This window comes from Bos grunniens, chromosome 18 (assembly GCF_055505025.1).
Source record: "Bos grunniens cultivar Pamir isolate PY7600 chromosome 18, Bosgru_T2T1.0, whole genome shotgun sequence".
Taxonomy (NCBI): Eukaryota; Metazoa; Chordata; class Mammalia; order Artiodactyla; family Bovidae; genus Bos; species Bos grunniens.
In genome coordinates this window covers 10,938,799-10,955,419 of record NC_141182.1, presented here as the reverse complement: position 1 = coordinate 10,955,419, position 16,621 = coordinate 10,938,799, and the positions used below count along the sequence as shown (strand labels likewise).

The 16,621-nt window shown below is 49.4% G+C and overlaps 1 protein-coding gene across 2 annotated transcripts in view; it reads left to right on the top strand.

Moving 5' to 3' along the window:
• Window positions 1-1,820: 1,820 nt before the first annotated feature.
• The window catches only part of COTL1 (coactosin like F-actin binding protein 1), a 44,390-nt gene continuing 29,589 nt past the window's right edge, over window positions 1,821-16,621 (top strand). For both annotated transcript variants that reach the window (XM_086350174.1, XM_086350175.1), the window contains exons 1-2: window positions 1,821-2,084; window positions 2,353-2,435. In XM_086350174.1, coding sequence (XP_086206300.1) covers window positions 2,008-2,084; window positions 2,353-2,435 — 160 coding nt within the window. In that variant the 5' untranslated portion in view covers window positions 1,821-2,007. The remainder of the gene's footprint in view (window positions 2,085-2,352; window positions 2,436-16,621) is intronic.

The window sequence follows — 16,621 nt, the reverse complement described above, 5'->3', positions numbered from 1 at the left end:
GAGTTGCAAATACTTTCTACTGCTCTGCTGCCTTGTTTTGTTTTCTTTTTTTCCCCCTAGAAGAAGACTTTTTACATATCTGAATGTAACTATCTTTCGTTATGGCTTTTGGATTTTGAGTCACGGTTAGTTTGGTTTCCCATTCCAATCTTATAAAGGAAGCTTCCCATGTGTTCTTATGACACTTTTGTGGTTTCCTTTATTTACAGGCAAATCTTCGATCCTTTTGGAATTTACCCTGATCTGCGGTGTGAGGTATGGCTCCATCTTTGGCTTGCTTTCTAATAACTAATTATCCCATTATCTTCATCAGGGAGTAAGGTAGGAGCTGCTTTGAGCTGCATCCAACTGGAATTTCTTTGTTTTTGCCTTTTAATTTATAGCAATACCAGCTCCTACTTTCCCCACTCACCTTCCCCCATGTGCCTGTTCAATGCTCGATTGATTTTTGTTTGTTTACCATTAAGAATTAATTTTATTATTAATTGAACATTGTCCCTGACCTTTGGGATTTCTATTTACGATTTATTTTAGTTGATAACCAACAACAATGATCTTTTGTTGAATGTCTAACATATTTGTTGACAAGTTTCATTAAACATGAACCATAAAGCAAACCTATGATGTCAGTTGTAGTTGTTGTTTAGTCGCTAAGTTATGTTCGAATCTAAAGTGGTCAGTACTATTACTATTCCATTGGAGGAAGGTAATCAGAGAGTTTCTGAGGCTTGTCCAAAGGCCTACAGTTAAAAAGAGGCAACACTGGATGCGATTCAAGAGCCGGGTCTTGGGGGGTCCAGCCTTTTTACTTGCCTGAACCCTGTAACTGGTCTTTGTGGAATGATTGCAGGAGGGAATGAATGACTGAGTCAGTGAGGGAAGGAAGAAGACAGAATGAGTCAGCTCCTGCCCTCAGTGGAACCCAAAGGGGGAGATAAGATGTGAATGCAAATAACCAGAGCGTAAAGTAAACAGTGACCCCACCAGTGTTTTGGAAGCAGTCCACTTTCTATCCCCTCCTTATCTAACAATCTTACTTCTTTCCAATTTCTCCCTACCTAGAAACCACGGAGCCCAACACTGGGCCAGGGCAGTTTGATGCAGTAAGTCACCCATGTGGAGCTTCCCTGTGGAGCTCTGCAGCCCAGGAGCCCTGGTGGGGAGGAGGGAGGTAGAGGAAGGGATAGGGAGGAGGGGGGGGTGCAAAGTGAGAGAGGGAGGAGGCGAGAGGACAAGAGCTTGAAGACAAGGAATAGGGAGGAGGTAAACGGAGTTGTTGTTTGGGGGGATAAGGAGGACTAGGGGAGGCTGGGGTAGGAGATGAGGGAAGGGAGGGGAGGTGGGAATAGGGAGGAAGGAGGGAGAAGGGGTTAGGGAAGTGGGAAGAGCAAGGGGAGGAGGTGAGGCGAGGAGCGGGCAGTGAATGAGGAGGGAGACTCAAGGAGGGAGGAGGGAGAGGGAGTAGAGAGAGGGAAAGGAGAAACAGGGCTTGGGGAGGAGGAAATGGGGGAGGAGTTAGGGGAGTGGGAGAACAAGAAAGGGTTGGGGGAGGGAGAAAAGAAGAGGAGGAGGGAGGAGAAGAGCGGGGAGGGAGAAGAAGAGGGGAGGAGGGAGAAAAAGCCCCTCTCTCCAGCCCCCTTCTCAGGGTTGCGCAACCCACTCGGGCTGGGATTGGTCGCTGGCCGGTAAAGACGCCACGCCCCGACACGCGCTGCGACCAATAGCGATAGGGGGTGGGGCGTAATGCGTCCTCGGAGGCCAATGGGCGGAGGGGGGCGGGGCTGCGTGGCCTGGGTCTAGCTCGCTTTCCTAGCGCACTCGGAGCCACCGCCGCTCTCGGAGCTCGGAGCTCTCCTTCTCTCGCTGCTGGCGCCAGCCGCCCGCCCGCCCGCTTGCCCGCCCGCCTTCCGCGCGTCCCCGCCCCGCTCCGCTCCGATCCCTGCAGCCCGCCCCAAGCGCGCTCATCTGTCGCTGCGAGCACAGTATCCCCACTGCGGCCCCGCGGCGATGGCCACCAAGATCGACAAAGAGGCTTGCCGAACGGCGTACAACCTGGTGCGCGACGACAGCTCGGCCGTCATCTGGTGAGGAACTTTGCATTGCTCTTCGAGCCCCGCTGCCTGAGCTCACAAGGGGCCTGGTGCGCTGAGCCGTCTTCCAGACGGGACGGATTAAGGGTCATCCCTGTGCGGTCTCCCCGCAGTCTTAACCCGGGACAGCGTGGAAAGCCAGCGCTGGCTTTTCGCTAGCCAGAGCATCTTTTAGATTGTTCTGTGGAAGCTCGGCACCGTTCAGGCACCAACGCTGATGTGTATGTGTATGTGTGTGTTTTTCTCTTCTCCCAATCCAAAGGGTGACTTTTAAATATGACGGCTCCACCATCGTCCCCGGCGAGCAGGGAGCGGAATATCAGGACTTCATCCAACAGTGCACTGGTAGGGAGACGCGCCTTCTGGGGGGACTCCCGGTCTTTTGGAACAAGGTCAATGCTAGGGAGGAGTCTGAGGCCACTCTGGGCGCCCCCAGCGCTGGAGGAACCAGATTGGAGCGTTCGAAAGCCTCCACAAGCCTTCTCTCCTCTGGGCATCCAGAACAACCAGAGGTGACCGGCAGCCTCCTCCCTCTCACAGTAACCTTTTCAGGCGGGACAGCTCCTTTGCCCCCATGGTCACTAGCTTTCCACTGTTAACTCATGGAGTTCCAAACTCCAGGGTCCAGCCCTCCTGGGTTTCCCCTTTCATTAGTCAGAGAGCCAAAATAAAAACAATCCTGGTGCTTATTGAAGGAGAAAGAAATGGTTAGCGACAGCCCTCTCCTTTCTCCTGCAATCATTGTCCATGTGCTGGTGATGTGTTTTTGTTCATAGAATATAGAGCAGAATATGAAAGCGTACATACCATATGATCCCATTTATGTGAAATTTTAGAAAAGGCAAAGCTAATCTGTAGCGTGAAAAGTCAGAAAAGTGGTCGGGCTAGCCACTGACTGGGGGGAGGCATATGGAAGGTGGGGTGGGGTCTCAAGGGGTTGGGAATATTCTGTATTTTGATTTGGGAGGCAGTTACACAGGTGTGTACATATAAGAAATCTTTCAAGCAAAATCTTTAGGATTTGTAAACTTTATGCCTTTCCCTGGGTTGTCTTGAACCAGTAAGTGGAAAAAACACATGCATGTACAACCACAACCTCCAATCCTTGCCCCCCAACACACACCACTGAAGCAAAAGGCCCAGCATCACTGGTAATAAGGCCCTTTAAAGCTAAGCTTGGAGGATGGGCTCTTTTTCTGGGCTCTGGGCTCTAGCTTGGAAATAGATATTTTCAGACAAAGGCAGTACGGCCTGAAAGTTAGGGTGGGGACCTAGAGTCAGCAAGGTAGGTTTGAATCCCCTTGTGGCCACTTTCTAGCTGTGTGGTTTGGGGCAAGTTACTTAATCTCTTGGGGCCTTGGTTTCCTCCCCTGTAATCTTAGAGGGCTGTCGAAAAGATAGGTGAGTCAGTGCCTGTACAGATGACATGGTCATTTGTGAAATAAATAAAAAATACTACACTATGCTCAAGATCATGCAACAGCCCCTTTCCTTTATTCAAATGACTATTTTGAATTTATTCTAATTCAAAGAATATCTATAAAGTGTCTGCTGTGGGCTGGGTGGTACTGAGATTTACCATCCCCCCCACACAAAAAAAATCTCCCAACTAAAACATCTCCCAGAGCTACCTCTAGACCTTCACTCACTGCTTTTGGACAGGATTGTTTAAAATGTTGTTTAGTTAAGTCGTGTCCAACTCTTTTGTGACCCCATGGACTGTAGCCTGCCTGTAGGCTCCTCTGTCTGTGCAATTTCCCAGGCAAGAATACTAGAGTGGGTTGTCATTTCCTTCTCCAGGGGATCTTCCCGACCCAGGGATGGAACCCAAGTCTCCTGCATTGGCAGGCGGATTCTGTACCACTGAGCCATCTGAGGAACCCTTTGTTTAAAAGCAGATGTGTAAAATACTATCACAACTCACATCTATTGAGGTGCATGGGGCCAGGATTGAAAGCCAGGCCCCTGACTCAGGAACCCTGTCTCTCAGCCACCTCTGTCCTTTCACCACCATGATGCCTGCTTTCACAAGTGGAGTAAGTGCAGCCTCCTGGGGTTTGGTGTATAACTGGGAGGCTCAGCAGTATTTTTTGCCTTGCCGGCTCTGAGCTTTTCTCACAAGCCAGCTTCCTTCCTCTCTGGACAGTAAAGTAGCAGTTTCCTCCTGCTAGCCATCCATCATCCCCACCCCCTGCCATCAGACTGGGGTCTTCTCCTCCCACCCACCCCCCAGCTTCTGAAGCTATTGTTCTGTCCATTGAGTAGGAGAAGGTGACCCCGGGAATAAAGAGCATCCTGTGAGTGGATTCTGAATTGGGGAGGCTGTGGTCAGAGAACACTTCCTCCCTCCCTGGGGCTTCCTTCCCCCAATAATAGGGATGGCAGTGGGGAGGGCCTGGTGGGAGAGCTAAAAATGCTTTCCCTGCTGCTTGTTGAGCTTATGAATGGGCCGTAGGATCTGAAGGCTCCGTCTGCTCTGGCTGGAAGTCCGCCTTCCTTCCCCAGCCGTCTGTTGGACAAATGCATAGGCGAGCTGTGGTTGCCGTGCCTGCTCTTGTTTGTCTTAGGAAAGCCTGTTCTATCATGCCACCGTGTCCTCCTAACTCAGTGACCAAGGGTTCGGAACGCTGACTAGTAGCTTTCTACACGCAAGTCACTGCACTGGGCACACCTTGTCTCCGTTTCTGAGCTTGCTTCCCTTCCGTACGTAGGTGGGGAAATGGAGTCCCAGAGAGGTTAAGTGACTTGCCTGCAAGTCACAGCAAGGTCGTGGCAGGCCCGGGGCCTTGAACCCGGGCAGAGTGGCTTTGAGGCCTGTGCTCTTGACCTCTTCTCACTAAGAAAGTGGTTTAGAGGCTCATTCCTGAGTCGTGGAGCATCTTTGCTGTACAGCAGGTTCTGGTCGGGGCTGGTGGGATTGTTGGCAGTTACAGAAGACACGTTCGCCCACTCCTGTGATGCAGGGAGGCCTCTCCGTGGCCCTCATCTCTGGCCAGGTGTCCTGACAAGCCGGAGGGTCTAGTGCTCCTGGTCTGGCATAGCCTTCCTATTTCCAAAGCTCTCACAAGGTCACAGGGGACCTGGGAGCCTAAAAACAGTGCCTGGTCGCTCCTCCGTCTGCCCTGGGGGAACGAGGGGCTTGGAGGGCCCCCCACCCCCACTGTGGGCTTTCTCTCCTCCTTGATATCCTCGCCCTGCCCCCCATCCTTGCTCTGAAATGCCCTCTTTCGCCCCTCCTTTGCCCTCTGGCTACTATCTTTCTTCCGTCCTCTGCACCCCGCCCCCCCCCACCGGTTCTTCTTCGGAATGGAATCTCCCATTAAGCCTTTCCCTGTCACCCCTCCTCCGCCCCCCAGGCTGGCCTGTCCTTGTCCCCAGGCACTGGTTCCTGAAGGTCATGAACTGGAAGGTCGCTGGGCCGCCCTTGTCCTCCTGTTTCTTGCTGACAGGATCTGGAGCCCTCTGGGCCCCACACTGGCTCTTCTGGTGCCGGCCTCACCTGGCCCCTTCCTTCTGTACTGACCGCTCCATCACCGCTTCTGCTCTTACTTCTCACCCCAAACTTCAGTCCGTGTGGGATGGTTAGAGATCTGTCAGGTGCAGTGAAAGGAGCCCAGTGCAGTAAACTTCCTACTCCCTCACCCCCGAAGAAAAGAAATCAGTCTTAGCTTCTGTGGTTGGAAAGTCCAGGTAAAGTACTAGCTGCAGATAAGGCTGTCCGAACTCACCCCCCTCCCCCAGCCCTGTTTTCCTCCTTGATCGCCTGTCTTGGGGGCAGGAGGGCAAGTTCTCCCTGAGCAGTGACGGAGATAACCTCTAACCACCCAGCTTCCAGGCTTTGGGGAGGAGAGAGAGACCGACTGCCACGGATTTCCGATTTCCGCAGAAGTCTCCAGACTGAGAGACTCTGACTGGGTTCATGTGCGCATGTGAACTAATCCCTGCAATTCTGGCTGTCTATACCTGGATCAGTGCCCATGCCTGGAGTGGGGGAGGGGCACCCCCCACCAAACCAGGAGACAGTGGGGGAGGGGTAGCCCCACCAAACCAGCAGGTGGAGTTGAGGAGGGTGGGTTCCTAAGGGAAGAGTGAAGGCAAGGGCATGCTGCTTGCAGAAGAGGGGCAGACCCAAAGAGTCCATGTCCACCCTTTATTGCAACAGTCTCTCAGCCCATGGTCCTTCTTGTCTTAAATTCATTCTATCCCCCTCCACCCCCAAAAATGGAAGTGAAAGTGAAAGTGAAGTTGCTCAGTCGTGTCTGACTGTCTGCAACCCCATGGACTGTAGCCTACCAGGCTCCTCTGTCCATGGGATTTTCCAGGCAAGGGTACTGGAGTGGGTTGCCTTTTCCTTCTCCAGGGGATCTTCCCAACCCAGGGATTGAACCTGTGTATTTTGAATTGGCAGGTAGAGTCTTACCACTGAGCCACCAGGGAAGCCTGCAAAGTAACTTTTCCTAAATCGTGGGTCTCCTCAAGTTCCTTCTCTGCTCCTTAACCATCTGTGGCTCCCATCTGCGCACTAAGTACAGGCTATCTACTTGGCCTTCCAGCCTGTCTGTCCGCAGCCACATCTCCTGTGCAGCAGCTCCCACAGCCCCCTTTGTGCATCTGCAGCCTGACCCTGTGTAACACTCTCAGCCTGCAGGCCAGTGATTCCCTCTGGGTGGAATTCCTCTCCCCTGTATCTGTCCATCTGAGACTGAGCCAGCAAACCTACCTAGTGCAATCCCTTCTGTATTTCAACAGCCAGGACCTTTGGAATCAGAGAAATTCTAAATTCACGTCCCAACTCTGTCTCCTGCCATGTGACCTCAGGCATTTCTTTGTCTGTGCCACAGTTTTCTGGTCTGTAAAATGGGGGTTCTGATGGTGCCTGCCTCTGATGCTGACTGAGAAGGTTCACTGAAGTTATATGTCTAAATGGAGAGCCCAGACATAGTGATACAGTTGGCTGTTGTTACTGTTACTTTTTTTTTTTTTTAACTCTCCTAGTCATATTGGTTGTTGTTACTATTACTTTTTATATCATTATTTCTGTTCTCCTAAGGATTAGGAGCGTTTAGGATGACAGTGTGCTTTCTGATCTGAACTTTCTTGTGCATGCCCTAGCTCAGCACACAGTCAGCACTCAACTCTGAGTTCACTTAGAAGAGGTGCTCAACCCCAGACTGGCACACAGTAGGTGCCATGTGGACATGCTTGAGACCTTTGACCCAGGTCTGCATGCAGTAGGTGGTCAGTACAGGGTAAGAGGTGGTTAGCACAGTGGTTAAAGGTCTAGGCTGCTTTGGATGGTCTGGGTTCAAATGCTTGCTAATCATGTGAGCTGAATTATTCACCTGCTCATCCTTTTGCTATAATGTGATTATTAGGAGGATTAAGAAAGCAAGTTCATGGTGCCGAGGATGCAGTCCGTTCTCCATAAATGGTAGTCACTGTGATTGTCATCTCATTGGTGGAATTTAATTGATGTGGAAGTAAAGTATGTGATCAGAGAGATGGGGGGAGGGAAGAGATGATGGGGAATGGGTACTGAGCTGTCTGGAGGGTCTCTGGTTGCCCTGACAGAGCCATGGTGAGTGGGGAGGAGCCAGGGATAAGCTGGGAAAGGAGAAAGGAGTCATTTGCCAGACTGACTGGCAGTATGATCTCTCTGATCTCTGTAGGAAGGGCTTACAGATCATGTGTATGTGTTGGGTCAATGGCTCAGGGTGTCTGTGAAATGTTTTTTTTCTTCACCTTACAAGTAGTACAGGTCCGTTGCAGAATATTCAGAAAGCAAGATTAAGCAAAAGGAAGAGAATAAAAACCAGATATAATTCAAATATAGTTTAACACTCAGAAATTTGTTCATTCATTGATTCATTTCCTCCTTCCTTCCTTCCTTCGATTGACTACTCTGTAGGTTACTGTTCTAGGCACTGAGGGTAAATCTAGAAGCAGAGAAAGCCCCTGTTCTCATGGTGCTGATGTTTTATTGTCATCATCCAGCCCTTAAAGTGGCTCCTAATCTATCTCTTGTATAAATGTAACATTGTTTAACAGATCTTTTATTGATGAACTGACCCCAAAGTACTCTGTTGCAAGCATTTTTATTTTAGAAAGAATCTAGGCATCTGGGAATGAATCCAGTTTTCTGCTGGTTATGAGCATCAAAGGTAGAGCTAGGGTGTCTTGCTTTGACTTGTAGCCTTACTGTGCTGTGTGACCTTGAGCAAGTCTCCCAGATTCTCTGTTTCTTCATCTATAAGATTCAGTAAGTGATTGCACACAGGGTACAGGGTTGCTAAAATTGAGGATAAATTGACATGATACACATAAAGCTTATAGGCAATGCCTACTATACAATGGGTGCTCAATTAATGTAGTTATCAGTAACATAGAACCTTGCAACTGCTTCTCAGGGACTGAGTTTGGCAGTGGGATGGTTAAGGAGAACGGGGGTGTCTTTACTGTTAAAAGACAAAAACATTCATCCTAACGCTTGTTAAAGAACAGTAAGGCAGAGACTTCCCTGATGGTCCAGTGGTGAAGACGCCCACCTTCCAATGCAGAGGGCATGGTTTAGATCCCTTGTAGGGGAATTAAGACCCCACATGGTGCATAGTGCAGCCAAAAAAAAACAAAGACCAGTAAGGCAGACTTTATTCAGAGGACTGTTGTGATAGGTGTAGGGATCACTACAGGGAGAGAGATCAAACTCAACTCTGAATACCACAAGGAAAAGTGGGAATTTGGAGTCAAGGAGCCAGGTGGGTATCAATGGCTGGAAAGTTACCAGGAGGAAGGGTCTGGGGTGAAGGGAGAAGCTGGCTAAACTGACTTAACAGGATTCTTGCTGAAGGCATGCCAAGGATCAGACATCACCGGGGAAGGGTGAGAACAAGGAGCCTGATTATATATTGAGGGGTGATCAGATGTGGCGTACGGGGAATTCTGGCTTAGTTGACTTGGCGGGATCCTTGCCAAAATCAGTGAAGGCTAAGATGAACACACAAGTCCAGAAGTTGAGACCCAGATGAAAAAAAGCTCAGTTAGAAGAGCATGGTTAGAGTTCAGTCAAAGAGAGGCTCTTTGCTATTATTGCAAGAGGGACAGGTTGGGAAAGAAACAAATTCGCTCACTGGCCTCTGTGTGTGCGGCTGTGCAGCACACGTAGGTATAGCGGTCTCTATTTTGCTCTTCTGTACTGGATTTTTTTCCCCCAAGCTGCACATATGCATTTTTTCCCCCTCTAGCTTTACTCAAATTTAGAAATTTGAGTGAGAAAGGAAGGAGAGAAATTATCTAGTGAGTCAAAGGGAATATGAGGTCAGAAGGAAGCTGTAGATCTGTGACAGGGCTTTGGACCTTGTAAAGTGCTAAACAGTCTCTCTGTCATGCAATCAACAAACGGGGATTGATTGACACATCATTTCTGTTGCTCCAGAAACAATGCTGGGTGGTGATTCTTCAGTGCTACCTGAAGTGCTCTGGAAACATTATTTTCACAGTTTTCTGCAAAATTCAGTCTCCCGCTGCCTTCTTGGCTCATGCATGTGTTGTTGGGGGATCCTGAGCCGCGTTGTGTGGCTTCTTTGTATCATAAGATGTGTGGGCTTTGTAACAGCTCTTCATGTGATGTTTCCACTTGCTGTGGAGTTTGTGGCCATACCTCCGTGGAGAAGGTTGCTAGATGTCCCTTTTCCTGCTAAGTAGGGTGTCTCTGCTTCAGCGAAAGTGTTCAGTTAGTTGAAATGAATTGAGTTTTCCCTCCTTGAAAGTCTTTAGACATTAATGCAAACTTTTAGAAATTATTGCTGGTGAATCATGTAGATGTTACATCCATGTCCTCATCTCCCACCGTTTTTTCACCTCGGTACATCCTGGCATCCCGCCGCCCCACATCTGGAGCCTGGTACCCCGTGCCCAGGTCTTCGGTCGCCTCCTGGTGGCCACATGGAGTGGACGTTTCTTTGTATTTGTTCACTTTCTCTCCTTCTAGCCTTCGGCAGTGACCGCTAGTTACTAAAAACATGGTTTTCCCTTCCATCTGCTTCTGTAGTGCAAAGCTCACCTACTTCTCTTTTCCTGTTTCTCATCTCCTGCTCTCACTTCCGTCTGCTGGTTCTGCTTCCCTTTTGTGCCCCAGAAGCGTGGGTGTTTCCTGGGCTCCGCCCTTGACCCTGGCTTTTCCTTCTGTGGAGCATTTCTTGAGTTCCAGCCTTTTGCCCAGGACTGAATTGACCCCTTCAGAACCTGCTGAGCTTGCAGTCCAGGTAGGGGTGGGGAGGTGGGGAGGGCTTTTCTCTCCCCTTAACCTTTTGTCGCTTTTGCCCACAAGGTCCAAATGCTTAGAAATGACCCAGAATGCCCGTTAGGATGGGATGCTCAGCAGCTCACCCCTTTCATGCACATCCCAACGCATGATTCTGACCCCGTGGATGCCAACTGTCCTGCACTAGGTAGGCGCTTTGCATGTATTAGCTCATCTAATTCTTCTTACCTGTGAGGGGTATGTGTGTAATAAGAACAATGACGCCAGAGTAGGAGTCCTCTCCATTTTACTGATAAGAAATCTGATTGTTTCCTCAGAGAGTCCAAAGTCACTTGTTTGGTAGACTCACAGATGACAGAGAACAAACCAGTGGTTGCCAGTGGGGAGAGGGGAGGGAGGAGGGGCACGTGAGGGGTGCGTCCAACTCTTTGCAACCCCAAGGACTGTGGCCCACCAGGCTCCTCTGTACATGAGATTCTGCAAGTGAGAATACTGGAGTGGGTTGCTATTTACTCCTCCAGGGAATCTTCCCAACCAGGGATCGAATCCAGGTCTCCTACATTGCAGGCAGATTCCTTACCACTAGGGAAGACAGGGGTAGTGGGAGAAAAGGATTATTATGGGATTTTATGACATCATGTGGGAAACTTTTGAAGATTGTAAAGCACTACAGAACTTAAAGAATCTTTAATTCAATAATAAAAATAATTAAAAAATCACTTGCTTGAGATGGCACAGTAGGTAGAGAAATTGGACTTTGAATCCAGATCTGTGTCCGAGGCTGCACTGCCCTGCCCTCTCCCTTCCTTGGAGCTTGTGCACAGTTTTCCTTCTTTTGGCCTGTCCTCATCGGTCTTGCTTTCCTGGCAGACTTCTGTACATCCTTTAAGGCCCAGTGTAGATATCCCCTCCACTCAGATGGCCTCCTTGCCTTTGTGATGTTCATCCTGTTCTGCGGTGATTACGTGTGCATCTGTTTCTTCAATTCCATGGTGAGACTGTGGAAAGAAGGGCTTTTGTCTCTCTGGTGGTGGTACCCTGTGGAGCATCCTCCCCCTCGCGGTTACCTGGTCCCGATCTCTTTTCCCCGGTGGTTGTGTCACTCTCTTGTGTGGACCCAAGTCATGGGTAGCAAGCCCTTAGCAACTCCCCAAGCTCTATCCCAAACAGGAGCTTCTGGTATCTGGTGTTTGACTCTGCTGCTAGATAGAATCTGAGCTCCTGAGGGCAGAAACCTGGTTGGCCTGGTTCTCTGCTGTGCTGTCAGCACCTGGAACAACAGCTGACCTCCCCAAGTGTGTGTTGAATAGATGAATGAACACGGTCCCCTGAGACGTTTGATAGCCGAGCTCACCCCTGGACAGTCCACGTGCCCTCTGCCAACGTAACCACCCAGTGGCCTGTATGGAGAGTCTTTAGGTGCTGAGGCTCTGAAACCCTTGTTCCCCTCTGGCCTCTGGCCCACATTCCTGCCCTGGAGCCCCTAGGTGTCTTCCTCTCCAACTGAATTTGATGCCTTGGCTTTTCGGCTTCTGCTCAGTGGCCTCAGCAGGGCCAAGTCCCCAGAGACTTGTGTGTAAGGCAGGGCTGTTAACCTTAGCATTTTGTGTTTTGTTTCATCAGTGCATTTGAAATTAACTTGCCTGACATCCTGTTTTAGTTCTGGACTTAATTTCCAATCATCTGTCTCATTTTTCCTCATGCACTTATTCTTTTTTTTAATCATCTGTGTATTTCTGTAACTGTCCTTGCCAATCATAAGTTATCATAATCCTTAAAGATAATGACGAACACTGGACTTTTATTGTGCCAGAAATTGTGCTGAGGTCATTGTATCAGTTTCCTGTGGCTGCTGTAACAAATGACCACAGACTCAGTGGTTTAAAACAACACAATTTCTCGTCTTAGAGTCTGGAGGGCAGAAGTCCAAAATCAACCTCACTGAACTAGCATAAAGGTGTGGGCAGGACTGTATTCCTTCCAGAGGCTTGAAAGGAGAATCTGTTTCTTTGCCTTTTTTGGCTTCTACAGGTTCTGCATCCCTTGGCTTGTGGCCCCTTCCTCCATCTTCAAGGCCAGCAGTATCTGGATGAGTCCTTCTTATGAAGCCGTCTCTTTGATTCTTCTGCTTTCCTCACTTCCATATTTGAGGACCCTTGTGATGACATTGGGCCCACTCTAGTCATCCGGGACAATCTTCCCATGCTGAGACCCTCAATTTAATCACACTTGTAAAGTGTGCCATGGACATGCCCTTTGCCATGTCCAGTCACAGAGTCACAGGTTCTGGAAATTAGGGTATGGACATCTTTGGGGGCTACTGTCTTGCCAGCCAGAGTCATTTAATCCTCACTTTATTTCATGACACCATGGCCCCATGTGGTACCAGGGTCCTATTGTCATTCCCATTTCACAGACAGGAAAACTGAGGCTCAGAGCCAGGAAAGCACCGACCCTGGGTTGCATGGAGGTGGAACTGTGTTCCTTACCCAGTGTCTGCCCTCCGGCCAACACTCCTGACGCCCTGCTGCTTCCCAACACGTGCAGCTGAAATTCTTTTGAAACAAGGAGGGAAGACCATGGGCGAGCTCTTTTCTTTTTTCCCCTTCTCCTTCCTCCCCCAGTTTTGTTGAGAAATAATTGGCATGCACCACTGTATGAGCTTAAGGGGTACAGCATGATGGTTTGGTTTCCATGTATCATGAAATGATGATCTTAATAGGCTTAGTTAACATTCATCCTCTGATATAGATACAATAAAAAGAATGGAAAAAATATTTTTTTTCTCCTTAATAAGAACTCTTAGGAGCTATTCTCTGAACAGTTTGCCACAAGCTCTTTTTCTGAAAGCCAAGGGGCAGACCGGAGGCCTGTGCCTCTGGCTGGAGGCACATTTCTAAGAATACACAGCTCAGAGGTAATTTTTCTGCCTTTGTTCAAGTGGAAAACCTGTGATGGTCTCTGGGGAGCAACACTCCTTAATTCAAACGCCTCCATTTTTCCTAGGAAAGATTTCTGACTCTGCTGCTTTTGACTGAAAGGATGGCCCTTGGAGGTCATCTGATCTGACCCGGAAGTAGTTTTCTTCCCTTTTTTGGGCTATAATTCTACCCTGACTCTAGAATGGAGTGTATTGTTCAGGATTTGAAAATAAAGGAAGCTGCTGGCCAGGGGCTGGCCAGGGGCCCCTCTGGGTCACATGCTGGGGCTTCTGGGGAGGAGGGAAAAGAGTCAGACTTTTGTGAGCCCCTGTGAGCCCCCTGCCTGATCAAGGAGGGCCTGTGTTCACTCTGTTGAGCTCTTGTAGCCCTGAACTGGAATGCCACTTGCACTGTTTTTTTTTATTTTATTTATTTATTTTTGGCTGCGCTGGGTCTTGGTCGCTGCAGCTGCATGCAGGCTTTCTCTAGTTGTGGCGAGGAGGGGCTGCTCTCTAGTTGTGGTGCGAAGGCTTTTCATTGTGATAGCTTCTCTTGTTGTGAAGCATGGGCTCTAGGTGCGTGGGCTTCAGTAGTTACAGCACGTGGGCTCAGTCGTTGTGGCACAGGGGCTTAGCTGCTCTGTGGTATGTGGGATCTTTCCGAGCCAGAGATTGAACCCATGTGCACTACATTGGCAGGTGAATTCTTATCTATTCTTATCTGGACAACCAGGGAAGCCAATTTAAAAAATATATATATATATTGAAATATAGTTGATTTACATCACTTGCTCTGTTCTTGATTTGGCAAAATCTAACTGCCATGTGTTCGATTTGGGGAAAGTAACTTTTCTTCTTTGGCACTTTGTTACACTCATTATCCAACAAATGTACATTGAGGACCTACTATGTGCCAGGGACTCTGGACACTAGGGAAGTTGAGCAATCCAGATCACAGAGCTTGCATTCACAGAAAATGCAGGGGCAGCTAATAGACAATCTAGCAAATGTGGTCTTTTCAGAATGAGATGAGTGCTAGGAAAATGAAATGAAGCAGTGGGCCAGAGACACATTGTGGGAAGGCTGCTGTTAGCCAGGGTGGTCAGGGGAGGCCTGAAGTGGAGGGGACACGAAGGCAAGACCTGAATGAAAAGGAACTGGGCGTGCGGGTACCTGGGTGAGGAGTGACCCCCGCAAAAGGGGAGGGCCTCAGACCATGCATCCTGTAATGGTCCAGCTTCCAGAGTATGTAAAGAACTCATACAACTCAACAAGACTGGTATTGGAAAATGGGCAAGGGATTCAAATGGACATTTCTCCAAAGGAGACATACACATGGCCAGTAAACACATGCAGAGATGCTCAGCATCAGTAGTCATTAGGGGAATGGAAATCAAACCACAATGAGATGTGACTTCACACACACTAGGGGGCTGTGATAACAGGAGTTGTAAGGTGTCGCGAGTCAGAACCTTCGTGCATTGCTGGGGGGAAGGAGAGCTGGTGCAGGCACCGTGGGAAACAGCTTGGCAGTTCCTGAAAGGCTAAGCCTAGCTCTTTCACGCCTTAGTATCTACCTGAGAGAGATGAAAACACACAAAAACTTGTGCGTGAATGTTCACAGCAGCATGATTCACAGTTGCCCCAAAGCGGAAACCACCCAATGTTCATCAGCTGGTGAAGGGATACACAAAATGTGGTCCATCCGTGAATGGAATATTAATCACCCATAAAAAGGAATGGAGTACTGATTCATGAGACAGCATGGGTGAACCTTGAAAACATTGCTGAGTGAAACATTATGCCGAGAAGTCAGACGCGAAAGGCCGCATGGCGTGGGATTCCATTTATTTCAAGTTTCCAGAGCTAGCAAGTCCGTGGAGATATAAAGCAGGTTTAGTGGTTGCCAGTAGTGAGGATGAGGGATAAAGTGTGACTCTTCATGGGCACCAGGTCTCCTTTTGGGGTGATGAAAATGTTCTAAAATAGACAATGGTGATGGTTGCGCAACCTCATGGATATACTAAAAACCAGTGAATTTTACACTTATAAGGGGTGAATTTTATGGTATGTAAACCTCTCAGTTTTTAAAACGTAAAGAAGAAAAGGGGTGGGAGGAAGGCAGAAATCCAGCAGTGTGATGGCCTCGCAGTGTGCAGGGAACGGGGTCAGAGGTGGGGCTCAGGGCCATGGCCACAACTCTGATTTTGCCTCAACGGCCTGCATTTTATTCCCACAACTTTTGTCCACGACCTTGTGGAATTTCGCCTTTGGCCTTACTGTGGTTCATTACCAGGTCGGCCTCTCTGGCTCTGCCATGTTCCTCTTCATGTCAGACTTGCCTTTGCCCAGGGCGGCTGTGCAGGTCCACGTGCTCCAGATGTGCTCAGCCCCGCCACGTGCTCGCGCATGAACTTGCTCTCGCGCGTGAACTTGCTCTCGCGCGCTCTCGTTTCCCGCCTCCCCTGTGCGTTCCGCCATTGTCGTCCACATCCTTATCGTCACCCTGTGCCATTTTTAGAGCCTCTGGCTCTGTGCCAGGTTCAGTTCTGAGCTTTCCTTTCCACAGTTCAGACGAGGATTGATGGCGAGACCCGGCACCAGCCCCCACGGCTGGGTTTTCATCTTCCAGTCCAGCGCCTGGCACCGAGCTGGTGTCCAGGGGAGTATTACGTTGCCAGCAACCTTTCCTCAGAAGTGGGTCCTTAAAACGGGAAAGTCTGTCTTGGATATTCATGTGGGTTAGTAGCTGTGTGAATCAATAAAAGAGTGGGATGAATCAGCTGTAAATGTGTGGGCGAACTCGAGGGCTGCAAGTGTCAACAGCCACAGGGGGGTGAAACCCACTTGTGTGTTTGTCCCCACCACGCAGGGGGCTCGGAGACAGGGACTGAGAAGCTACCCCTCCCACCCCCAGCTTAGAACATACAGGATCAGAGACAGAATGCCACGGGTCCCTGGTCACACAGCAGAGAGAGGCAGAGCCAGGGCTTGAACCCGGGCCTCCTGGCTGTCTGAGCTGCTGAGGGCTGGTGTCTGCTTTGCTCTTCTGGGGCACCGTGCTTGACGATGTGAGCAGGGAGGGGAGAGAAGAAGGCCCACGTGATGCAGGCATTGCTAATCCTAGCAACACTGTGGTGGTGGGCTGCCCTTCCCATGCACTTTTATTTACAGGGCACCTTTGTCCAGATCAGTCAATTGCTACCTGTCTGTTCTCATCTGATTATTTCTCCCAGTCTCTTCGTTAGAAGGCACACCTTTAAAATCCGGGGAGGGGATTGGTTTTATTCTTACAAGACAGATCTCCCATTGAAGTGACCCAGCTGAGGACTGGGGACTGAAATGCTTCTA